The sequence below is a fragment of the Balaenoptera musculus genome, chromosome 14 (assembly GCF_009873245.2).
Source record: "Balaenoptera musculus isolate JJ_BM4_2016_0621 chromosome 14, mBalMus1.pri.v3, whole genome shotgun sequence".
Taxonomy (NCBI): Eukaryota; Metazoa; Chordata; class Mammalia; order Artiodactyla; family Balaenopteridae; genus Balaenoptera; species Balaenoptera musculus.
This window is the reverse complement of record NC_045798.1, coordinates 43,516,889-43,544,415: the sequence shown is the minus strand read 5'-3', so window position 1 is coordinate 43,544,415 and position 27,527 is coordinate 43,516,889. Positions and strand designations below refer to the sequence as shown.

The 27,527-nt window shown below is 41.9% G+C and overlaps 1 protein-coding gene across 1 annotated transcript in view; it reads left to right on the top strand.

The window, feature by feature from the left end:
• The window catches only part of CHST9 (carbohydrate sulfotransferase 9), a 242,137-nt gene that overhangs the window by 212,098 nt on the left and 2,512 nt on the right, over positions 1-27,527 (top strand). The window contains exon 6 of the mRNA XM_036823754.1: positions 7,265-7,295. Within this exon, the coding sequence (XP_036679649.1) occupies positions 7,265-7,295 (31 nt within the window). The remainder of the gene's footprint in view (positions 1-7,264; positions 7,296-27,527) is intronic.

Below are 27,527 nucleotides of genomic sequence, written 5' to 3'. Positions count from 1 at the left end.
ACTCAGGTCAAGTCTACCCTGGTACTGCACCACCCAAGGCCCCTAATTCTGCAAACTCCACAATTCAATTAAACAGAAGCCTGAATCTTCACTGTAACTGTGCTAAGAAACCCTATTTTAGTAAATAACAGTTTAGTGAAAGAAAACGGTGGAAATTTGGGTAAATTCAAACTAAAAGGACAATTAAAATATTGTTACCCTTCAGGAAAAGTACAAAAATGGTGTTTTGTAAGTTATCTAGAATTAATTCTCAGTCTTTCACTTCAATTTCCACAATTTTGAACACTTACTAGGTTTGTAATACAGAACTAGGCTACTACAGATGTTGTATAAAATAGGAGGGAAAAAGAACATTAGACATAATCACTATTACTAGGATACTTTAAAATCCTTGGAAAATCCATTGGGAACTAATGCAAAAATGGCTGCCATCACAAAACAAAGTATTTGGTATGGGCCAGAATTTATCAGTAGTCAACTTCAGGCCTTCATGTGATCCATCTAGTGAGTTTTAGCCACTGAACCTTTCCTTTCACTAGGGAGCAAGAGCCAGAAGCAGCTGCCCTTAAAATATGGGAACTGGTACAAGCTGCCCCCGACCGAAAATACTGTCAGTCATTCTGTAAATTTGTACTGAACACCTAGAGTGTGCCAGCATTGGGCCCTGGATACAACAATAAAAAAGATGGATCAACTATACTCCAACAAAAATCAATTTAATAGAACTACCATATGACCCAGCAATCCCACTACTGGGCATATACCCTGAGAAAACCATAATTCAAAAAGCGTCATGTACCACAGTGTTCATTGCAGCTCTATTTACAATAGCAACCTAAGTGTCCATCATCGGATGAATGGATAAAGAAGATGTGGCACATATATACAATGGAATATTACTCAGCCATAAAAAGAAATGAAACTGAGTTATTTGTAGTGAGGTGGATGGACCTAGAGTTTGTCATACAGAGTGAAGTAAGTCAGAAAGAGAAAAACAAATACCGTATGCTAACACATATATATGGAATCCAAAAAGAAAAAAAAAATGGTTCTGAAGACCCTAGGGGCAGGACAGGAATAAAGACACAGACATAAAGAATGGACTTGAGGACACAGGGAGGGGGAAGGGTAAGCTGGGACAAAGTGAGAGAGTGGCATGGACATATGTACACTACCAAATGTAAAATAGATAGCTAGTGGGAAGCAGTCGCATAGCACAGGGAGATCAGCTCCGTGCTTTGTGATCACCTAGAGAGGTGGGATAGGGAGTGTGGGAGGGAGATGCAAGAGGGAGGGGATATGGGGATATACGTATATACGTATAGCTGATTCACTTTGTTATACAGCAGAAACTAACACAACATTGTAAAGCAATTATACTCCAATAAAGATGTTTAAAAAATCAATTAAAAAAAAATAAAACATAGAAGAAGAAAATAGATTTTTAAAAAAGGTACAGATTCCTTTTTTTGTGCAGTGTTGAATTTATAGACACTTTATAAAACATCTTTAATAAATAACAAAAGTATAAGCAATTGTCATGATATTTTAATTTTTCTTGATACTTTAAAGGGACCCACATTCTTTAAGTGTTAGTAACCACTGCTATAAGATATAGAAAATTAAACCTTTTCTTTAGTGCTCTTACACTTATAATAAAATCAGCTGCCTCATAAAAATGGTTATTACTTTTTCTTGTTCTATTTTTAAATGTAGTTTCCTCATAAGAGATCTTGTCTTGTTAATAAAATGTTATTGACAGAATTTTTACTTGAAAACTTTAAGGATTATGTACTGTAGTCTCAAATCAGAAAATAACAAAATTTTAAAAAGACAAAATTAAAGAAAAACAAAAAACAAAAACAAGATAGGCAGGGTCCCTGACCTCAGGGAGCTCACACTATAGAAGAAGAAACGAGCAAAGAAGCAAGCGAACATACAAATGACAAAACAATCGCAAGTTGTGGTAAGTGCTGGGAAAGAAATAAATGAAGGGCTGAGATCAAGAATCACAAGAGGAGACCAGAGAAGAGCCCTACGGTCTTAATATTAAACTGAAGCCTGAAAATTTGAAAGAGCTAGCCCTGCCAAATTGGAAAGACAGCAGCATGTGCAAAGGACCAGAGGTCAAAAGGACCAGAAATTCACATAAGACCAAAGTGATTGGAGGGTGGAAAGGGAGAGGGAATGGAAAGCAAGGCGAGGTTGGAAAGATGGGCAAGAAGCAGATGGGGCAAGGCAAATAGGACGTAGTAAGGAGTTTAGGGAGAGCAAGTGTGGAAGCAGGGACCCGCAGAAGGCTGATGTCACCATCCAGGGGAGAGCTGTTGATGGGCTGCAACAAGGCAGTGGCTATAAGGAGACGGCATGACTTGTAGATAGATCCTGAAGACACTGAGCCCCTCCTGCCCACGGACTGCTCTGAAACCTCTCCCCTGCTCCCATCTTCGTCTCCCTTGAACTATTCCTGGTCCCTGAGCCTTTGCATAAGCAATGTTTACAGTTCTGTGCTCTTTTGCAAGATAAAGACAGGGCCTTAGTTCACCAAATTGCCAGATCTGCCCTGTTACAGATCATCATATTGGTCCTCTTCCCCAAATTCTCATGTTCCTTCCTAAAATACTCTTTAATGGAGAGGAGGGGGGATGTGATATTCCAGAATCTGGCAGCTGTAGAATATCAAATTACCGGACGTAATACACAGAAATACAATGGGCGTATTTGCACTCCAAGAAAGAGGAAGAGATTTGTAACCTCACCTTCTTTTCCTTGTCTTAAGATTTCACATGTGGTACCTTCAAAACAGCTTGAGCATCGCTACAGAATGGATAAGGCTAAAAGTAGACTATAGTCCAGTCGTAGACAATGTCAGAAAAGCAGGAAACCAAGCCAGCAAGCTCTTTGGGAGCAGCCAGGGACCAGGCCTGTGTTGGTCACAGTTGAATCCCCAGAGCTTAGTATCCATATGTGACATATGGTAGCTGATCAGATATTTGTTGATTAAGTGACTAAATAAGCCAGATATGACTCTTTCCGATCTTTATTCCCCTTATCCGTTTGTTACCAATTTCTCTCAAACATTTCTTCCATGCACTCCTTTGATTTTCCTCTCTCTCTCTCTCTCTCTCTCTCTTCCTTCCCGTTTCAACCTCCCTGGTCTAGGCCCCAATCCGTCACCTAGTTTATCCACCCACCAAAGCCCCCTATGTATTCTCCAATTGCTCTCCCTACTCTGTCCAATGTATTCACCAGTTTCATTTCCCTTCATATTCCACCTCTGCTGAAGAAACCATCATTGCCCCCAGATTGTCTACTGTTGCAAACATAAGGCAATTGACTTGTTTCCAGGTCACCCTGGGCAACAGTATTTCTCCCAAAACCCTCTCCTCTAGTCAGAGCTGTCATTCTCATGATGCCTTCCAAATTCCAGCCATTTCTGAAGATCTGATTCAAGTTCCACCTGCTCATTATTCCGATTCCTACATCCCAAGGATAGGTCCTATCTCATCTTTTTTTTTTTTAAGCTCTTGTACTCATCCTCTCTCTAAGAATTTGTTCAAACATGCCTATATCCAGAAGATATTCTTAAACTCCATTAAGTAAAAGGCCAATACAAAATCAATAAGAAGTGTGGTCCTTGGGACTTCCCTGGTGGTCCAGTGGTTAAGAATCCACCTTCCAATGCAGGGGACGCAGGTTCGATCCCTGGTCGGGGAACTAAGATACCGCATGCTGCAACTACTGAGCCCACGTGCTCTAGAGCCCACACACCACAACTAGAGTGAAACCCGCGTGCTGCAACTAGAGAAGCCCGTGTGCCACAACAAAGAGCCCGCCTGCCACAATGAAAGATCCCACATGCCACAAAGAAGATCCTGCGTGCTGCAACTAAGGCCCAAAGCAGCCAAATCAATCAATCAATAAATATTTTTTAAAAAAAGGGTGGTCCTCGGTTGTTCGTGACATATTTCTGCATAAGCCAAAAGGGAGGATAAGAGTGGTTGTTGGCAATATTTCTCCCGGAAACCTATTTGTTCCCCAAGATCAGCCACACTGGTTGCTCTTCATTTGTGTTCTCACACGGTGTCATTCATAAAACTCTATTAAAACACTTAAAATGCAGTGTTGTCACTTATCTCTACTTACCTCTCTCTCCCACTTGACCTTGACCTTGAGGGTGGGTGCCCTGCTGTGTGCGTCTTTGCACACCCAGCATTCAGGAGGTATCTGCCATCTTGAAGGGATCATATTTTTTTAGAGTAAATATATTAGACATTGAACTCATACTTTCAGTTCATTAAGTTAGGGAAATGCCTGAACAGCTGATGAGTCTAGTTGTGAGGGACAAAAAATGGTCCAGAGGAGCTGGAATCTGAGAAATTTTTATTTCATGTGTTGGGGCCTGCTGTTCAAAATAGACTTGAAACTGCAGATTCTTGCAAATCTGTGCATGGCTGCAGAGGTCTCCTAGCCTCCTGCATTTGTCCCATTTTGCATTGTCCCATTTGGCATTTTTCTGAGGAGCAGATTCGTAGCTGCTCTTGGGTCCTCTTCCTCCCCATCAATCCATCCTCCACCCCACCTCTCAAGTCACCTTTCCCAAAGCTGGTGTCTCACCTTCTTCCCACACCCCTTCCTTCCCACCTGCTGTGCTACGTATGCTTATCCTATATAAGCCACTCAGAATGTCTCACAATTTACCCAAACACACCCTCTCCTTGCCTCTGAGACTTTACTCTTCCTGTCCCAACTCCCTGGAATGCCCTTCTCTCACCCTTTGCCTGCAAAATTCATACTTATTTAATCTTCACAAATCTGGAGAGGGGTAAATACTGTTAACTCTTTGTTATAGATGGCCGAACAGGACCAGAATGTTGAGTAGCTGGCCCTGAATCAAGCATCTAGTAAATGACAGAGCTGTAAATTAGATGCCTGGTTGTCACCTACTCCATTTTCTAGACTCCAGCGGGCTGCTGCGTGATTAGGTTATGATTATTTGATTGTTTGGGCTCTTATTTTTCACTTGAATTCCTTCAGATTTCCCTTGGTTCCTAAGGAAACAGAACTAAGATTTCGTGCTGCTGCTGCCCCTGACGTCACCTCCAGCTTATTCCCCAGGTAGCAACCAGCCCTGAGTGGTCCTCTGAAAATGCACGTCTGACCAAGGCATTCCCGTGCCCCTACTCACATCCTGGGCTACACCCCCTTAATAACTGACTTCCCTCTACTTTGGGGAAGATCATAAATCTCCCCCAAATGGTCTACATGACCATGGCTGTATGTTTCTTGCCTCGTTTCACACCACGCTGGCCTCCCCTTACTTTCCTCCGGCCACGCTGGCTTCCTTTCTGTGCTTTGGACCCACTGGCTCTCTCCTTCCTGAATGTTCTTCCCCCTCTTCTTGGCCATACTGGTGATTTAATTCAAAAGGCAAGTTTTTTTTCCCACAAACCATTAAACAGTCTTCTTTAAACACTCTGCATATTATCTGACAAAGGAAATCTAAATATTAAAATGTATCAAGAGAGTCCGATTGGGCAGTACCGTTAAAAAAAAAGTGAAGAAAATTGGTTCTTATTATCTAGAAACTCCAAGATTGACCCCTGGTATTTCGTGACAGTGACTAGACTTAAGATCCCACTCAACAGAGCCATTCCATTCTCTGGACTCCTTATTCTTCTACTGCATCCCATGTAACACTTAATCTGGTGCTGAACACTTAGTAAAGTTTCCAGATATACTTATTATCAGTTGCTCAACTGACTGGTAAATATCACTTATTCATTACAAGTCTTTTTTTGAAAACAGTTTTGACAGTTTCTTAAACAACTAAACATGCAACTACCATACAACCCAGCAATTGCAGTCCTGGGTATTTATCCCAGAGAAATGAAGACTGATGTTCACATAAAAACCTGTACATACATATCGATAACAGCTTTATTCACAATAGCTAGAAACTAGCCAGATGTCCTTCAGCAGGTGAATGACTAAACAAACTTTGGTATATCCTTACCATGGAATACTACTCAGCAATAAAAAGGTAGAAATGCACAGGAATGCACATAGCAACCTGGATAACTCTCCAGAGAACTATGGTGAGTGAGAAAATCCTATCCCCAAAGGTTATAAAATGTATGATTCCATTTACACAACATTCTTGAAATGACAAAATGATAGCGATGGAGAACAGATGAGTGGTTGCCAGGAGTTAAGAAGAGGGTGGAGGCGGGAGGACAATGGATGTGACTATAAAAGAGCAACGTGAGGGACCCTCGTGGTGATGGAAATGTTCTGTATCTCAACGATATCAATGTCAATATCCTGGTTGTGATATTATTGTACTATAGATCTTCCAGATGTTACCGGTGTGAAGGGTACAGGGGATCTGTCTGTATTATTTCTTATAAATGCATGTCACTACACAATCATTTTAATTAAAATTTTAAAAGGACACATTTAATAAAGTGTACGTACCACACCAAGATGTTCACAAGCACAAAATAACTGCAGGGCCACGAAATGTCTTCTTTCCTCTCTTTCCTGATGGTTTGTTGGTTATTGATTATTCCTAAGGATTTTTTTTCCTTGTATGTAAGACACATGATATTGATCACTTTTAGACTATTTTTGCAATGACTGAGGTTTATTATTTTAGAGTCTTTATTATTTATACCCCTGTGTTGCTTTTCATATGTTATGTTACTCTGATTTGTTTCTGTCCTGACCAAGATACCATTAATAGAACTGTTGGTTTGTACTTTAGTCTCTGCCAGTACCAAAACATAAGAACGTCTTTATCATCTTCATAGGTCAGAGAAAAGTAGCACCTCTGCCATCCACCACTTTAAATCTCCTCGCCTGGTCCTCAAGGTTCCTTGAGTTCAGTGTTAATATTATGCTTGAACAGGTTGTCATTGTTTGTAAACCTTTGACTTGACTGGCTGTGGTTCAAATTTTTCTTTGGTCCTTTCATCTCTTTACCATTTCTCTGCCAAAGTTTAATACATTCTCTGGTATCACCCTTCCCGGATTTCCACTCCATTTTCTGTTATCTTTGCCTAATGTGGTTTATTTCGGTTTTGACTTTTTTTTTCATCCCAATTATTGGAGTGATTATAAATGTCCCTATTGTGATACACATTCTTGCTCGGAGAGTTCTTTTGGAGTTTTGAGTGAGAACAGAGCAAGACCAGTACAGTATTTTATTCCTTTTCATACTTTAATGTTGAATTTCTTTTTTGCTTTCTCTTTCAGTGACCAGAGAAAAAATCCAGGACCATATCACCAACCAGGTATTTCCTCACTTCTCATAAACTGTAATGTAGAATTTTGCTTTAAATATTAATAATTATTTGTAAATATTTAGAAGGGGGGGCATTGCTAGTTCTTGGGTATGAGCAATACACGTGTTATTGGTTCTGAGAACAAATAATTTGATCCTATGTAAACGATCATACACTTTCCTTGCCTCCCTCACCTCATTCCTTCCCTCCTCACCATCCTCCCCAAGGGTGGGAAACAGTGAGAAGTGGGCTCTGCCAGTTCTGACATAAGCATCCCTTGGAGCGTATCATGATCTCTCTTTGATTCTATCATGGCTGCAAATAGATACTTTTATCTGCTTCTCCCTTAACTAAGGTGACTCTCCTCTGTGATTTTCCCAAGTTCTAATTCCCCCAGTCACTCCCTCCCAGACAGTTAAGAGCTAAACCCTTAGCCGTGGAAACGTACAAGTTGATTTTCCGTTCTGGCCTCTGATGTCTACCCACATTTAGCCAGTGTCTTCCTGCCTGCCTCACTATTCCTTATCCATTCTTTTTCGATTAATTTTTTATATTTACCGGTAGATGGAGTCATTCTGTACAACGGTTTAAGGGGTTTGAGACATGTAGCCACATATCCAAACCAAGTTCGGCCTGTCTTGCACCATCCCACCCTCTTCCCATGGGCCAGCTGAGCTGCAGTTTCTCCCAGTGCTGCCTGTGTCACTAGACCCAGGGAATGCAGACACTGGCCTATGGCAAAATATGCACAGCTTTCATTCATAGACCAGAATCTCCAAGTCTTTTGTTGTTGTTGTTCTCCTCTGGCATAAATTATAACTCACCCTTGCCAAGGGGAAGAATGGCGCGTCTACATTTATACCAGTCAAGGGTACATTTTTCAACATCTTCTCCTAATGGGCTTCAAAATAAATTCCAATTCTGGTCCTCATTGTCATTCCAACCGAAGTAAGTTCTAGCTCTACCTAATCTGTGCCAGATGCCCTGTAATTCATCGAGCTAAAAAATGGTTCATTCATTTGGCTAATATACTATATTGCAAATTCAGTAGGCAAAATTTAAGGCTTATCGGGTACCATTTTTCTTTTGAATATAATTGTAAATACTGTATTGACTCTTTGTAGCAGCCATCTTAATACTTGAAAATGCCACCCCCGTGCAATATTGAAGTCAATTAGTCGTTTCAAATAGTTTATTTGCCTTTTGAACTTAGTCTCTTTAACGTTGTATTTCAACTATTTGTATATACTCAAGTAGCTTGGTAAGGCTGAGCAACAGTTAACCAGTAATGTCTATTGCTACAATTTTTATTTATTTAAGTCACAGAGGGAATACTTTTCCTTATAAAGAGAACTGTTTTCTTTATTAACTTAACAAGGTAAAGCAGTTGGTCAAGAAATAAAGACCACTTCTCGGGGGCAGATTTTCATTTCCTGTATTTTCCTTCTTTTTACCCTTGGCTAAACTAATAGAGTAGGTAGACACCAAAATAGAACACCAAATAATTACTTATAATCTTAAACATTGATTTGGTGCCAGATAAAATCATAATGGTTTCCAGTCCCAGTAAGGCAGCGAAATTCTTTGGACTTTAGCTTAAGAGGTAAGGGTCTTAAGTATATTAGTTATATAGTCATTCTCAGAACAGATAGTTGTATTGTTCAATCAGTGTCTGCCAGCTGTATTTCTAACTCTACAATGGAATTTCTATCTTTTCTTCTTCCATGTAGGGAGGTGCTCCCCACTCTCAAAAATGTGCCGGGAATACAATTCTACGAGGCATCTTACGCTTCTAATTTATCTAAAGTCTGGCAAAGGGCCACAAAATGAAGTCCCTTCCTTTTTAATTTTTTTTTAAATTGAGGTATAGTTGACATATAACATTATATTAGAATCAACATAATGATTCCATTTTTGTGTACACTGTGAAATGATCTCCATAGTAAGTCTAGTTACCGCCTGTCACCATCCAAAGTTACAAAACATTTGTGTTCCTCATGATGAGGACCTTTAAGATTTACTCTCTTAGTAACTTTCAAATATGCAATATGCTAAGATTGACTATAGTCACCATGCTGGCCATTACAGCCCCAGGACTTATTTGCTTTATCACTGGAAGTTTGTACCTCTTGATCCACACTCCCCTTCTGCCACCCAAAGAATCTGGCTCTTGAAAAACATTTCTGTATACTCACTTTGGATAATCAGTAGTGTTCTTTATCAGAAAGGCATGTAAAATAGAGCACTGGTGAGCGTTAATCTTGCCCCGAAATCCTTCCCACTAGGCACTGTAGATTGTGTAATTAAATTGAAATTGAAAATCAAGTCCTTTTTTTTCCATTGAGCAAGCTACGAGTTGCACACTAATGTGAGAAATCAGAGCTGGAGCGGAGGGAGGGTTCCAGCCTACTGGCCAATATCCAGCGTGCATTTTTAGCCCACAGCTATTTTACCACACCTGAGCTCTGAGAACAAACAACTATTTGAGTTCTCTGGAGGGATCGCCGAATTCTTTCCTGTGTAATTCACTGGGGAGATTAGTATGCTTTTTTAAGTAACCTGTGAATGCAGTTTGTTTACGGGAAGAGGACAAAAATGAGCAGTGAGTGAACCGCTAGGCAGCCCATGTCCCAGAATAAGATGAATGCATGACCCATTTTTTTCAGCTGTCCCTTTGGCAGTTCATTGCAACGATTTCCTCTCCGAAAAATGTGCCTTGTACAGATGAAGTCTCCTGTAGGTTTTTCTGAATAATTTTGACTACGATAGATTAAAGATAATACCTTAAAATACTACCAAAAATACCTTCAAAATCAAATTAGCATATGGTCAGTACGAGAATGGGAATACTGAATACAAAAACTTTTGACTTCAGTTTTGGAAACTGCCTTCTTACATAGTAGGCAATTGAAACCTGTAGTAAATGAATACCTTCTGTTTATGCCTTTGGGGATAGCAGATCACTGGAACCCATAGAGAATTAACAGTTTGTTTTTAAACAGCTAGTTGATGAAGAGGGATACCGAACATGGGGCTTGGTTTCTCGTGGGCAGCATGTGCATGTTGTGGGGGGACGTTCCCAGTTCTGGCGCTGGTGATGAGAAAGGCTCGCCTTCGCTGATTGGCCGGTTCAGAGAGAGCCAACGCCATTGGCGGCTGTTACAGCTTATGGCTCTGTTTCCTGAGACTGCTGCAACAAACTCTCACCAACTGGATGCTCTCTAACACACTAATGTACTGTCTCTTGGTTCCGGAGGCTAGAAGTTCAAAACCAAGGTGTCGACAGGGCCAAGCTCTCCCTGAAACCTATGGAGGAGGATCCTTCCTTGCCTCTTTGCTGGCTTCTGGTGGCGCCGGCGATCCTTGGAGTCCCTTGGCTTGTAGCTGCGTCTCTTCGGTCTCTGCCTCTGTCGTCGCGTGGCTGTCCTCGCTGTGCGCCTCTTCTCTTCTGATAAGGACACCAGCCATATTGGCTTAGGGCCCACCCCCATGACCTCGTCTTGATTACATCTGCAAAGACCCCGTTTCCAAACAAGGTCACACTCACAGGTACCAGGAATGAGGACTTCAACGTCTCTGTTTGGGGGACACAATTCACCTCATACGAGGCTGGAAACTTGAGAGTCCTCCACCACTCCACGTGTCCCTCTGACCAGCCAGCACTTGATGTACTCTCCCAGAGCCCTGTCCAATCCAGCTCCTCCGCCACCGCCCAGCCCTTGGCCTCTCCTCCCCGCAGGCCCTCATCTCGTTTGCTCTATATGGCGGCTCTCCCACTGCTTCACCGCCATCCCATTCACCTTGCATTCTGTTCCACTTCACTTTCTGAAATACCAATCACCTGGCATCTCTCCTCTGCTGAAAAACAATAACTAAACAGAAATGCCTCCCCCATTTTTAGCAGCGATTATTAACGCTGCATGTGCATTATAATCACCCTGGAGCTTTGTTAGCACAGATCCTGAGACACGCCCCCCCTCAACGTCACATGCACCCCCAAGAAATTCTGGGCCAGGGGTTGGGTTCAGACGGGGCCTCACTATTAGACCAGGCCAAGAGGGCTTATGTGCTTTCGGAGGCCTTGAGCATCACAGGCACAGAGAGAAAAACACTTTTTTTTAAAAAAAAATATTTATTTATTTATTCATTCATTCATTCATTCATTTATTTTTGGCTGTGTTGGGTCTTCGTTTCTGTGCGAGGGCTTTCTCTAGTTGCGGCGAGCGGGGGCCACTCTTCATCGCGGTGCGCGGGCCTCTCACTGTGGCGGCCTCTCCTGTTGCGGAGCACAGGCTCCAGACGCGCAGGCTCAGCAGTTGTGGCTCACGGGCCTAGTCGCTCCGCAGCATGTGGGATCTTCCCAGACCAGGGCTCGAACCCGTGTCCCCTGCATTGGCAGGCAGATTCTCAACCACTGCGCCACCAGGGAAGCCCGACAAACACTTCTTTTTTCTTTCCAGCCTCATGTTTTAAAGCTTGATGACCAATTGAGCACACACAAAATGTTGGAGAGGGATGGAGCAGCTGAATTGGACACTCTGGTCCTTTGGGGTGAGGTTGGGCTGGGGGATAAAAGACCAGCCTGTGCCCTTGGAAACCAGAGAAAGAAAAGCTTTAGTTTCAACATAGCCACGCCCCTTCCCCCAAAGCTGGAGGCTGTGTAGGCAGGCGGCGTTCCTCAGCAACAGTACTTCCACCCTCCCCTCTGCTTGGGAGATGGGTGCAGTGGGCAGGTGTAATTCTGGGCAGTACTTAGAGCTGCCTGGCAATCCCAGGTCAGAAAAGTGAGGCATGAGGTGAGGGAACCTGCCCTTCCCAGGAATCCTGCGAGCTTGACCGAATCATCCCATCCTTGACGGGGCATGTCCAGCCACTGCCCAGGAGTCCCCAGCTGTGTCTGGTTTCTGACCTGCCCTCCTCCTGAATGTCCATTGGGCCACTCAGGCCTCTGTGGCAGGGTAGCCCTCGGGAGACAGGTCTTCTTTAGCTTCTAGGCCCAGAGCAGTCCTTTGGGACAGGCTGCAGACCACGGGTGGAAACAAGGACTGGGTCTTGTGTATCGCTTACTTTAAAACTTTTGAATATTTAGACATACCGTGTGTGGGCTTCCATCCATCCTCCTGCTCTAGGCCCTGTAAATGTTGAGGATGATCTTGATCAGACATCTACAACTTAAAAACTCAACATGTGATTCCAATAAGAAGCCAAGATGGAACCCACTCACCTCTTGTCTATAGGACAAAATTCGAACCTGTGAGTACAAAATCCAAAGCCCTATGATCTCCTTTGGAGAGCATGCACCCCGCCTCCCTAGACTTATTTCCCATTCGGCTCCTTTATGTAAAACTATTGCGTCCTATTTAAAACTGTTCTACCAACATACTCACCCCTTTCTCTGCAGTTACAAAATTTACTCATATTCCAAGACCTCACTCCAATATCACCTCTTCCATGAAGCCTTCCTCATCACAGAGCTAAGAGTAATCTCTCCTTCTTCTGTGCACCTATATTATTTTTTCTGCCCCATTGCTATAGATCCTTGCATTTTCTACTCTATATTCTAATTATTGATATTCCTATGTGACTTTGTAACTAGATAGTATCGTCCCCAAGGGAAGATATCACGTTTGGCTCATTTCTGTGTTCACTGTTAGACCTTGCACATCATAGGCATCCAACCAATTCCTGGTCCACTGTAAATTCTTCCACTCACTAAATTATTATCCTAGAAACCAGAGGAACTGCTGGATGCAGGCAGGCTGCTCTCTGTACCCTGGACCGCTCACACCTAGTGCGCCGTTGACTCTTATAAGGCAGGAACTAGGTGTTGTCCTTTGCCCTCCCAAGTGAGGAATCTAAACCAAAAACAGAAGACACAGCTAAGGCTGCACGTGGTCTCCACGAACAATGGTCACACAGCTGGGGAATGAAAGAATCAAAGGGCAGGGGGACCCACACCTTTATTTCACCTTTATGTCCACATACCATAACTGCCTGTAGAACGCTGAACCATTTGCTTGGGTCAAGACTTGGCACCTGATGTTTTTTTCTCGAATGTAAACATGGAAATGTCATTCACTGTTGCCTTTTCAGTGTAGCGTGAACTTTACAACTTCTAAATTTAAAGTGGGATTGCATTACCTTGCACTATTCTTATCAAAATGACCATGCACTCAAGGAGACAACTTTGACCTAAAGAGAGTTTCTCTTGTCAGGTTCAGCATGAATAGAGCTAGTAAAGATCCCATCCCCCTCATTCTCTTTTAAGAATACCTTCTAGAATTGGGAGTTGTGCTTTTTAAAAGCTACCCAATTTATGAGTCTTTTTAAAATGCTTGAAAGCAAGACTGAAATGATCCAGAAGTGGTGGCACTAATGGTGGTTAACAAAGAAGGATTTGTAAAAGATGGGCTTTATTAAAGGTCAGAAGGCTTCATAACTAGAAGATACTCAGGTCTAAGTGTCAAAGGGCTGGCACTCGCCTCTTTATTTGGAAGCCAAGAAAGTTAAAACGTTGTGTAAGGATGTCTATGGAAAAAGACAATAGACAGTAGTCTCTGGAAATATATTGTCATGACAAAGGGAGGGAGGCGAAGACAGCCCTCAGGTGTTTTAAAAGCGTGAACACCAAGAGGAAAATAATGGTTTATTAACCTCACTGCGAGAGCTGTTAGCAATCAAATATGCAGATAATTCTCACTTAAGCATTCCCACTCAAGATCATTCCCACTCAGAATGCTTCTGAATAATTGTGACCAAGAGTTTTGCTAGTCATGTAATGCACCATCTCATTTATTTGTCACAGCAACCCCAAGAGAATGCGTATTTTAATCTCCTTTTTATACAGGTGGAAACTCAAGCTTGAAAGATTTAGTAATTTTTCAGGTCCTGCCATGCTTAGCACTAAGTTAATAATAATAATGGTTAGCATTATTATCGTTTAATAAACTTTCTGTGTGTAGGCATTATGATAAGTTTTACATAAAATTATCTCATTTAAACCTCACAGCATTAACCTTGGGAGGCAGGTACAAATCAAGGGAGTCAACGTTAGTGAGGTTAAATGCCTTGCCCCAGATCACACACCAGGATGGAAGCAGGCAATCCAACCCTACCGTGTAAGCACCAGCCACTGTTCCCTGCTGCTTTAAATATCCTTATTTAAAGGTACACAGATGATGAGTGGCAGAGCTGGAATCTGAATCTAGGTGGATGGATCTCATTCTGAAATCCTTTCTCTTCGCTATTGTGCTGTCCTACTACTTGTTCTGGAAGTTCTTCTATTAATTAAATGATCCCACTTATGACCACCCTAACCAGTACTCCAATCTTAACACCAGCACTGAAGCAATTGGTTGTGAGAGTCTAGAATACAGATATTTATGATGTGGTAGGTCTTTTTTTAAAAAAGGTTTTAACTATCAAGATAGCATGTACTTACTCTGGGGTTCCTGATGAGCATTAAATTACTTTGTTAATTAAGTGAAAAATCACATGAATCTGGTCTAAGAGAAAAACTATTTGTCACCTGAAAATAGATTAAAAACTAAAAAAAAAAGTATACATTAGGATAATCTTTTGCCCTCTGGCAAGTTACTTCAGCAGAGCCCAGACCAAATTATTATGGACATAAAACAAGAACTGAGGTAGAAACCTTTATTCTCACCAACTATAAAACCTTCTCTTGTTCTTCTGTTTTCCAGAAAAGCACCTTACTTCTAAAAACTCTTTCATAAGTTCTTCACCATTAGTAATAAGGTGTCACTGTATATGTACTCATGTGAGAAAATATAGTATTGTAAAACGGTTGAAAATGTAGCATCTATTAGAAAGAATGAAAATAGAGAATTTACCATCTAATGTAAATGAATCGCACCACCTAAGATGTTATCACCAACAGGCCAGGGAAATCTATTCCACAGATGATTTCTAGTCAATCTGTTTCTCTTCTTTTTCTTCCTCTCTTTTGAGATTTCTAATCACACCCCTTCCTACTTGCTAACATCTGTACCTGAAGATGGGTATAACTGCGTAACTGCAGTTTTTCAGCTCAGCAGATGTTATGAGCAAAATGGTCAGCACCATCATTTGGGATTTTTCCTCAACACGTAGCAACTCAGTATCCACCTTCTACAAGCCAGGAACCCAGTGAGTAGAGACCTGTCAACATTTGGTAACTCCAACACCTCCTACCTATAGAAAACCTTTCTTTCACTTCTTGGGTTAAAGCTATGATCAAACTGGTGCAAAGAGCCCATTTGTCATCACGATTGAATATACATTCTAAAATACAGTATTTTTTAAAATCTACCTTTCAACTATTTTACCCATGTTATTCTTTCTTCTCATGATAAAGAACTGAATGAAGGACTCAAGTGAAAACTTGATCTCTTCTGGAATTGTGTGAAAGAGGCACCAGGGTAGTCATCATTTTGAATAAAAGTTGTTTGTGGACATAAAAAAATGTGTTTTGAGAAGTAGTGATCAAGCAAAATGGAACATACTACATGGTTTTGTTTATATAAAATTCCAAAAAATGTAAACAACCTATAGTGACAAAAACCATAAGTGGTTGCCTTATCTGGCTGGGGGCAAAAGAAAGGATGGATTGCAAAGGTCCACAAGGAAAATTTTCGTTGTGATGGAAATTTTATGTATCTTTATTTTGACAGTAGTTTCACAGGTGTGCACATTTGTCATAATTCATCAAAATGTATACTTTAAATTCAATTTATTGTATATAAATTATACCTTAATAAAGTTGATTTTAAAAAGAAATAAAAGAAGTAGTGATCAAGGGATCAGAAATACTTTTATAGTGTATATAGATCATTGCTTAAGTTGAGCTCTATTCCCTATAATGATGCTAAAATGGCTATTTCCTTTGTATTTATAAATTGTAACCCTTTTTTATTTTCAACAGTTTGAATTTCACTATTTCCAACATTTGGCCACAATAAATATTTCTAAAAGCCCCAAAAGAAAAAAAATACAAGTAGTGGTCATTAATACAAAGACAATTCTGTAGAATCCATGCTATATAAATGGTTTTGGCCCCTCAGGGCAGATTCCATGGGCATCCCTGATATTGTGTGTAGACTTTCGTGTGTATCTGAATTTGGCTGAGGAAACAGTCCTCATCAGAATTTCAAGAGTGAAAGAAAGTGTCCTGGAGAGTTTTTCTACCTCTCACTAGAGAAAGAAAGTGATCAACCTATCTCTTTGATTATGCATAAATTAAAACCAATTTTATTGAAAATTTCTTTTGTAAAGTTTTTTAGCACTTATCAGAGAACAAATTTCTGGGAAGGAAAAGATGCACAGACAAGTAGTGAAAATTCAGAGTACCAGTAAGGATCCCACTGAAAGCTACCTTGCTTTATTTTCCTTAATGTGTAAAAAGTTATTATCCATAGAAGTCTTATGTTATATTCTATGGTCGATCTTCAAACAAGGCTGGAATAAACAAGATTCTTCACTGTTTCATCACTGGTATGTGCCCTGCTCAAAATGTATTAAAAGGAAATATTTCCGTCATACTATTACTGGATAATTCAATTAGGCCAATGTTCTGTGGATGTGGAATAATGTCATTTACTATGTTGACTAATTAACCAATCAGATTTCTCTCATTTTCTAAGGCAATGGATTGACTAAAATGTGACCGTAAACAAAGTAGATTTTATTAGGCATAATCTGCTTTGTAAACAAATGAAATTAATTCTTTGCCTGACCTAAAGCTTTGAAAATGAAAGACCAAAATTGAACACATGCTTCCAATTTTGGTTCTGTTACCAAGATGACACGGAATATAAAAGTTACAATTTAACTTCCCCTCAAGTATTTCATACTTGAGACTAAATGACTCTTAGAAATATGTTCATCAACAGATGGGAGCCACTTATGGCCTCATAAACTCCAAAGCAAGTGAAATTATCTCAGCAAAATAGAAAGATTACAAGAAAGCCTCATCTGCTTATCTCGGAGATGATTCATGCATTGCATGTTGGCTCAATGGTGCAATGAATATTGACAGATAATCACCCTTCTTCATACAAGAGAAATCCTGAAAAAACAAATGCTCGGGATGCATGTTTGTCATCAATCAGTAAGCAATTTCCACACATACCCTGTGTTTTTCCTTTCTACTGCTCCTCCACTGATACCAGCCACCAGCCTCTCTCCAGGCTACTCTGTTTCCACTCTTAACAGCCCCCAGTCCATTCTCCACTTGGTCATCAGAGTGAGCTTTATAAAATGTGCTTCACACCATGTTATCCCCCGTATAAAACTTCCAGTGGCTCATATTACACCTCTGATAAAAACCTACATCTTTCCCATGACCTAAATCCTAAATCTTAAATTCTCCATGACCTGGTTTTCCTACAGCATGTGGTCCTGTCCTCCTCTTTGATTTCATCTCGAGTTCCCAGGCCCTTTGCACTTACACGACAACCATCTGCCCTCTGTCCCTCCACTTGACCAGGCTCATTCCCCTTTGAGGGACCTTTGCCCTCGTTGCCCCAGCCTGCAACACTCTGCTCCCAGATCTGGGGTTTCTTCTTGTCATTCAGATCTCTGCTCAACTAGCTTCTCCCAAATAGATCTTCCCTAGACACCTAGTTCATGTGGTCTTCCCACTCTCCACCTGCCACTCACGCTCTGCCACATCGCTGTGTTTTTGTGTTTGCATCACACGTATGATCATCAAAATTTTTGTTCATGTATCTGTTCATTATCTACCTTCACCCACAGGAATGCAAGTACCATGAGAACAGGACCCTTGTCAGAGTCGTTTGCCCCTCTGGCCCCAATGCCACTAAACAGGGCACATATTAGATGCTCATAATAAATACCCATCAAATGAATGCATCTCTTGATCCTGCTAGCAGGCTATGACAATAGTCTGGGCGTGAAAAAAATGTGTCTAAGTGATACATTGCTAGTGGGAATGAACAGTTTAGAGAAAAAATGAATAGAGTTTGGTGTCTGAGTATGAGAAGCGAATTAACAATCTGAGACAAAAATTAATGCAAGGTCCCCAGGGTTACTGCAGGAAGGTGATACTCTTGGCAGAAATATAAAAGTTGCGGTTAAAAGCCACACTTAATGAGTATATACTACATGGCAGGCATTGTGTATTTGTTCCATTTATTTTTCACAACTCCATAAAGTCGGCATCATTATCTCTCTTTTATACATGGGAGGTTGAGTCAACTACCCCAAGTTGATTGGTTAGATATCTTATTCCAGTGAGTGAGGTTGATTTGGTAGAAAGTACTAATTTAAGGTCAGTTGAAAGTTGCAAGTAAAGCATGAATAAGAGTAAAAATTTACTAAGTCTGGTCTCCTTCACATTTCACAAGTTGTTGGGCTGAAATAGGTGTGAAATGTGTGTCTCACAACCTACCTTGGCACTCAGGGGTTCTTTTGCAAATTGGTCTGAGCACATGTAGACCACCACGATTGTCGTCCTCATTCTGTAACCATGAGGGGCGGGGGGCTGGAAATACCTTGAAGAAGACACCCAACAGGAAAGTGACTAGATGGAGGTAAGAGATGAGATCAGTAGAGCAGAATGATACCAGTTACCTTGGAGACAACCACCTGGAGGGTGATAGGACCCCAGAGAAATTAACCAGAATGCAATACACAAAACTTTTTGGTTTCTGTCTTTTGGGCCAACCGTCTGATAAGTTACTAACCTAGAACATGGAAACTAGACTTTGCTGAAAATGAGTTCTATACTAGGATCCGGAGGAGACACGGTCCTGCTGATGAATCTGGGGCAGTAGAAGATGCTGCGACTCAGCACTCAGGGGTCATATTACTCACAACAAGAAATGGACATCTTTTCCTCAGTGTATAAATCCCCATGGAGATGGAGTCATAGAGCTAGTGTCTTGTTGATAAAAAGCCATGGGCACCAGATTCACTGGTCACTGGGAGTTTATCAGGGATTGAAAGATACCTTCAACTTCCCTCCTTTCATCCCTGATCCAGATGCACAGCTCAGAAGTACCCACATATTATGTGTTTTCCCAGATTTGCAGCCACTGAAATACCAAGATATAAAATATGTTCTCTTGAAAAGGCCACCGGGGATGGAGTGAAGACATCATCACTCCATAACCACCAAGTCTGGATAGATGTTTCTAACAGGAGTGTTCCCAGAAGCAGGAGAGGAAATAAAGATACTGTGAAAATAAGGAGCTTTGTTCTGAGGCATAAAAGCTGAGCAGATGATCATAATTTCTGTGTGGTTTATGCAGCATAACGGGAAACCCAAAGTCCAGGCAGCACTAGCTCGAATCATGGTTTTCTAGAAACAAGAGCCCAGTACCCTCTCGGCCATGCTGATTATTTGGGACTGTCCAATAGAGCATCTGTTCTTGGTACCCAACATATGTAGTTTAAATTGCAGAAGAGAGGCAGCCAAAGGTTTGGCAATGTCCACTGCACACTCTAGAGTTGACTTCAGCACATGTGGCCATCTCAAGGTAGCTCGGTACAAAGGATAGTATTCACGTGGACTTAAGAACAAGGAAACACTCTTTTAATTACAGATGTGATGGCACTGAGAGCCCTGTAAACATGTGCCATATGGTAAGAAACACAAGGTTTGGAGCCAGACAAGCCTGAATTTTAATCCCAGCTCTAGGAGTTGCCAGTCATAAGACACCAAGTAAGTTTAATGGAAACGTGATCGTAACCACCTGACAGAGGTGGGGTGAGGATGAACTTGTTGAAGCAGTGCCTGGCACACGTGAAGCGCTCTGTCGATATTCATCCCAAACCCACCCTCACCACTCATCCTCTCCCTACGGCCTTGGTCCAGCAGCTGTGCTTTAACTAAAGGAGGCCGGAGCCCTGACAGGGGCCAAGACGTGAAAACCAACCCTCCCTGCCAACTGGTATAAATACATCCTTCCTTGCTCAGGAGGGAGCGTGCTCTGGACCTGGGAATCTCAATATATGGGCCATGAGTTGCAGGTGAGGCAAGAGTCCTCCCATTGGTCTGAGAACTGATCCAGAAGTGTGCACCTTGTCTTTGGTTTTCACAAGTGCATGGTGCTCAAATCCATGCACTTTCATCTTGTTACAGTATAGGCTGTAGTCTAATTGCTAGTGGCTGCGGTTATGGGCGGCCCTAAGAAAATCCCCTGTGTGAAGCCTGAGACTTCCTTCCCCCTACTGTGGGCAGTTTTCTCTTGTGTGGGGAGTAAATGGAGTTAATAGACTGTGATTGTATTTCTGAGCAAGGTACGTCAAGATATGTTTGCTCCGTACAAGAAACAGATTATAGAATCATAGTGAGGAAAGGGGGTTGATGACGCAGTGTCTGCAGGACCTGCAGAATTACGCTTGCCTGCTTGCTTGATGGTAGTTGTGTCTCTATAAATAGATTAGGCAGGATCCTATCCATCAGTGTCTCGATATAAGAGAATTGTGGTTGGTCAACATGAGCCCTGCCATTGTCACGACCACTCTCCCAGTTGGCGTTGTGTTCCCAGGGCTCAAGTAACCTTGGACCAGTAAGTAATGGGTGGGGAAGAAACAGTTCCCCAGGTAAATGCTGCTTCCTGGGACTGGAGCTTTGCCCAAAGAAAAGAACAGGAAAGTTTGGACTGCCCCTGGCTCCTCCCTCCCCCCTTCTTCCCCCGCTTCTCCATTCTCACAGTTGCACTTACTGAGGCTGGGCTGCAGGGGGCACGCGGCCCTCTGTGATCTTCCCATGTCCAGCATGGGCTCATTCTGTACCAGCTCTGGGGAATGAGGTTGTACAGACACTGAAGGCTCCCAGCCTCAGGCTAAGGGATCGGGACCAGTGTCACTCATACCTGGCCTTGAGAAGAAAGGGAGACCAAAAGGAGTTGGCTATGGCCATGGATACTTCTTAGTAGCCATTTCAACGACATCTTGAAACAAACTGTCATCTTCAGGAGAAACTATCTTGAAAACCCTCAAAACACTTCAAAATTTATTATTAATAAAATAATATTCTTAAAATGAAAGTGATAAAATTTATCTTAATGCATGAAGAGATAAGACTTTGCAAATATATGCTGGATCATCACTTTGTTTTGTCAGTCATCTATTCCCTCTGACCCCCTCTGACCCGCCCCCCCCCCCTCCCCCACTCTACTCCTCCTTGCCTCTCTGTCTTGCTTTGCTGGGAGTTTATGTCATACATTCTTCCTTTGCATTCTTTCTCAGCCTGAAATCCTGAAAAGAAATCCCTCTCAGCACGGCCCCAGGTTCCCCAGGGCACAATCTGGTGCCCCAGGCCACCCTCCCATCCTAGCGCAGGCCCATGGTAGCACCAAAGAGTGAGTCGCCTGCTCTAGACTGAGAGGGTTGGGCCAACACTGAAGAGGCAGCCCTGAGTAAAGCTGAGTTGTCAAATATTGCAGGCGACATAAGCCAGAGGGGTGTGTGTGTGTCACTCAAAGGTGCTGACACAGGCGAATCTGATCTGGGGCTGGCAGATGCTTAACCAAATAAGACAAATGGAGTGTATCCTGCCACTGTCACTGCTGCCCTCACAGTTGGCATGGCTGTCTCAGGGCTCAAGTAGCTCAAGTAGTGGATGGCGAAGAAACAGGTCCTTGAGTATACGCTGCTTCCTGGGACTGGGTTCTCACCTGTGCTGAAGCCCTGTGTGCCTTAAACAAGTTAAATGAAGAGCCTCCATTTCTTCATCTGGAAAGTGGAAGTGAAAGATTATCATGGCAGCAAGAGTGCCTGCTACGGGTCGGCACATAGCAGGCACTCAGTAAACAGCAGACATTGTGATCATCTCTGCCTCTCTGTCTAGGAAATGCCTTCAAGGCCCATAAATTCAGCTAGCACCTCCACAAGCCAACACCTCCCAAATCTGTATACCCAGCTCTGAAGTCTCGATATTGACGTCCAGATTTCCCAAGGTACCTCAAACTTCAGAGCTCTGAACTTGAAGATAGTGAGCACCCACATCCACTCCCTAGCCTCTCATAACACCTACTGCTCCTGTTTCCTCTCTCTGGGAGATGGGAATCCATTCTTTCTACTTCCTTCACCCCCACTCTCCCAGTCTGGTCAATTTCCTAAATTTGCCTCAGATAATTCCCTTTTGACCGCATTGTCTTAGTTCTTCTCCTAAGAATTCCTATGGACAGTCACAGTTGTCTTTTAGATGATCCCCCTACCCCCAGTCACACCTCCCTGATGCTACTAGAATGTTCATTCTAAGTTCCTGCCTTACTGAAAATCCCTGTCACCTATGTGGCAAAGTCTAGACTCTTTATATGGGCACAAGGCCCTCCGGAGTGAATCCCAATCTGCTTGCCTCTCCCTCTCATCTGAACCTGGTCCCTCAAGTGTCCCCTTGATGGTACCTTCCCATCCTGGTTGGTCCACATGTCAGCTTCCCAGTCATCCTCCCAGACTCCTCTCAGGCATCTACCTCCTCTCTGAAATTTGCCCCCAAAAAATCTCTTGAGAAAAATTAAGTACTCTTTTCTATGTTCCACAAATACCCTATGCACTCTTCCATTATAACAATTATCACATATTTTTCATAAACTGCTTTTTTTTTAAATCAACCCAGTTAAATTTTGGCTTCCTCAAGGGTCCATAAATTTGATCTACTTCATCCATTTCTACAAGGCCAAAAACAGTATTTAGTGGTAGTTCAATACATGTATGTTGAATGAATGAATGATCAACATCCTTGCATTACATAGTTTCCATCAGCCCCACAACAGCAGATCAAGTTTTGCAGAATTACAACCCTTGTCGACTGCATAAAGCCAGTGTGTGTTAGTTGCCTGAAAAGGGGGGAGTATAGGAGTGATATTGCTTTTGCTTCCATTAAATTCAAAACATATATTTATGCAAAATACTATTCTAGATGCTAGTGGAGACAATATAGATTTATAAGCCTGTACACTGACCTTTAATAAACTTAAAATTAATTGGAGAGCTAGTCACCTAAACAACCAACTATAATAACTAACTAGAGTAAAACGAAAAGTGCTAAACAGAGGACTTAACACCCAAACAGAGTAGACTTGTCTTTGTACCCTTCAGTCTCATTTCTGCACTCCCAGCCTCCAATAGCTTCCCGCTGGAGCCTTTGCCACTATGGTAATAGATTAATTAATTGTGTAATTATTTGATTTTTTTCCTCTATGTATATGAGCTCCAAGGGGGCAAGGACCACATTTGTCTTATCCACCAAGCCATCCCTGGCATCTAGTGCAGTGCCTGATGTGTAGTAAGGGCTCCGTGACTTTGATGGGGAGAGAGGAAGAGCAATTAATTTAACTGTTGAAGATCAGAGAAGACTTCACAGGGGAGGTACATTAGGCTTTAAAAACTAAGAAGAGTGAGGCTTTCAAATTTACTGCAGAGTTCATAAATATTCCACAATTTTTCTTCATTAGACTTCTTTGAATACTCATTTTTTTCATCTGTGGTTACATGTCTTTCAGCTAATTTTGCAATAATATCCACTCTTTAAAGGCATATATGGAGAACTATAGCTTTCTGCCAGAGTTTACAGTTTAGCTGTGGCTGAAGGAGTTTCTCCAGAGAGAAAATCAAATAGCAGTGTAAGCTGGAATAAAGTTATTTTCCTTACAGGTGGTACAGACTAAGTGCTGAAGTTGTTTCAAAGAGAGTAGAATCCCTCACTGGAGACCTGGGTGGTTTTCATGGGGACAGTGGGATTTTATATCAGCTTCGGAGATTTGGGAAGTCCCAAGAACGGAGGAGAACATGGATGGGGGATGCTGAGAGACTGATAGAAGCAAGTAGAGGACAGAGAACACATCAGGAAAGGAGCAGAACACAAAGTGACAAGAGGCCCGGTGGTGACAGGCTGCCCATACCAAGCTAAGGAGTCAGGACTTTAGTTTATATGTAGTTGAGCCAGTTCCAATTTTAAGGGTTGAAAAATAAAATATTTTAGGAAGACTAATTTGGCAGTACATTTCAGGAAGCCTAATTAGGAGGCTACTAAAGAATATCCAATTAAGAAATAATAAGTAAAAAAGAAGTTTTTTTGAAAGGCATTATGAGATGTAAACTAACCAGTTTACTTTCTGATTGTTAAAGCATCCCTCAGATTTTGTCAGTGGGGACCAGAATGTAATAGAACCATTTCAGAAACAGAAGAGAGTGCAGGAAGAGTCAGTTTTGGAAGGAACAGGATAAGTTTGGCTTTATATGCATTTGCTTTAGGGACAGTCTGAACGAAATACCCTGAAGGAAAATGGGAATGTAAGAGTTTACTCTTATTATTATTGTTGTCGTTATTGTTATTATAACAATCATGATGGAAATTCATTGATATAAGCCTCCAATTTAAAATACCATTAACCTTGATATTAGTAGTCCAAACCCCTCAGTCTTCGCTGTGATTAAAAGGAAGTGGAATGGGGGACTGGTGGGGGGGGGGGGAGGGATGTCACCACATCCTAGTAACTGGTTTTTTTCACCTTAAATATATACAATTTTTATTTGTCAATTATACCTCAGTTAAGCTAGGGGAAAGGAGAGGTTTGTCTAAGAGGAGTCAGAAATGAGATTAACTTGGTTCAACTGCATTGGACAAAATATATACCATGAAGTCCATATGGCTGAATGCATCAACGTAACAGCCATGTTCTGTAGTAACTGTTTTTATAAGGTGAGTGATGGCAAAATGAGGCGTTGCTTGGAGAGGGTCTCATGGCCATCCAACAAGAAGGCTCATGGGGTATCATTACCTAGAATTAAGCCTTTGTCCGTACCTTGATTTGGTCAGAGCTGAGGAAACAGACTGGTCCTCAATAAACTAGTAGGAGGTTGAAGTCAAATTTATGAGCAATGAATTTTTCCCTTGTGTAGTAATCTCCCCAGTCAAACCAGTGATTGGAAAGTAGCTTGGGGAACAGGGACCTCCAGCAAAGGGAAGTGGATGAAGGTGAAGGGTATTTCATCTGGTCCGTGTGAGGCCTGATGTGACACCCTGACTACAATAGAGCATTTGTCTCTGCTTACTGAAATATTCATGTCCACCGTATTTGGAGTCTTTCTCTCCTGGATGGTATGAGATGAACTCTTACTTTTTACTTTCCTTTGCTATGCTCTGGTTCAGTGGACCCCAAATGCCATTATTGCCTGTGGAGTACCTGGGGAGCTTGTCTAACTTAGAGTCAGGACCCCATCCCCAGATTCTTTTTGGGGTGTCCACAGTGATACCTAGGAGTCCAGATGGCTGGCAAGCCTCCAGGAGTTACCAAGCCGCACTGAGTGACTTTGAACCAATCTGACTTCGCAGGCAGGTAAGGCTCCCACCTCCATGCCTACTTTAGCATGAGCAGTTCTACCTGTGCCTGTTTTATTTGTCTTCTCTTCTGCCAAAGATTTGTTTGAATACAGATTTTCGGCACCTTAAAAGAATCGGTCAATTATTTATCTAAGTTAACCTTGATCTTCTGATTAGCACTGTTTTTCTTCAACAAGGTCATAAAACAACTGCTTAGAAGCCCATCATTGAATTGTAATCACATTCACTCATTCAACAATTATTTATTGGTCATCTTCTATGCGTCAGGCAACGTGCTAGGTACCAGAGATCCAACAAAGAACAAGAAAGATTAGACTTCTGCAGTCATAGTCTAGTGCAAGAGATGTGGATGGGGTGAAAATAGACAACTTAGAAGTAAAACAATCATTTCATATTGTGATAAATGCTATGAGAAAAATAAGCAGGGTTCAGTGGGAAAAAATCTCAGAGGGGAACATAATTTAGACAAGGTGGACAGGAAACAAATCCTTACAGAGGTGACTTCTGAGTGCCACCAGGCATGCTGGCTGCTAAGAGCTTGAATAACATAGTGACAAGTGGTCATAGAATTGCAAAACTGGAAGCAATGGTGTACTGGAAGGTTAGACAATGAGGGTCAGAGAGGTGATGGAGGTGGCACAGCCTCTGTCAGTGGCAAGGTCCATGTGAAATGGAGAGACTTCTACGAAAGGCAAGGTGGTCAAGAGAGCAGAGAGTTTATTGGGTGTCAGAGTCACTACACGTGATGACAAGAGTGGAGATGAGGAAGCAGAGTCTGAGCCGGTAGCCAAACTCATCAGTGCATGAAGACAAAAAGTCAGTGGGAAAAGCAGATGACAGCATGGGGAGAGGAAAAGGGAGGTTGAGCAGGACACACGTGCTTCACAGAAGCAGGAGGGTTTTGCTGGGGGGGTGTCCTGGAAGCCACAGGGAAGGACAAGGAAATAGCTCCCTGTCTTCTGGCCTGAGGGACAAGCTGCCCAAAGAATTGAAGTTTCATCTACTTGAAAAAGTGCAAGGGAAGCAGAGGTTTGGGGGCCATCCAGGTTTCATTAGAAAAAGTCATGGAAAACAAACATTCCAAAAGTCTCTGGAGATTAAAGAGGAATTTGATGACCACAAGCTCAAGATCCAGAGGGCACAGTGGAAGGCTGATTTCATTTTTCTTTTTGTTAATGGGGCAGGGAGAGAATTAATTGGGGCATATGTAGAGACACACAAATAACATTCTGGATAATAATGGACAACCGGCGAACCTTGAAATTCACTAGGTCACTGGGATAAAATACTATTATGATGAAGACTGCTATTAAAACCATAATAGCAATTATTATTTATAGTTGGAGTTGTTGAAGACGTAGCAGCAGAAGTGTAGTGGCAGTTTGATTTCAGGGCTGTGCTAAGCACTTCCCATGCTGTCTACCAATAACCCCATGATCTTTCAAACCTCAAGTCGAATTTTACATTATATGTGAAAATTTTCTGGACTACAAGTTTTTGATCAGGGTAAAGAGGGATTCAAGGCTTTCAAGTCACCCTGGCAGTCTCTGAGAAGACCGCAGACAAATGCTTTTAGAGTTGAAACCCCAAGTAGTTGGCTCAGTGGTGTGGAGGAGCTTGGCAGCTGTTTTATGGGGCTACGCAAGTTGGTGTATGGTGATCAGGGGTTACTCAGTCAATATTCTTCCACTAAAAAGAAGCATCTCTCCTTAAAGCTCAGCTAGTGGAAGGACTGTGAGGCCTGGAGGTGACTCCATACACAGTGCTTCATTCCTCTGCTCTTTTTGCTCAATTTGCTAGAAAATTCCTAATCATCCTTGAAGACCTAATTTGACTCATACATTCATTCCTTCATGTAACAAATATTTGAGAGCAATAACTAGAGACTACAGACCGTTCTTGACCCTGAGAACATAATAGTAAAT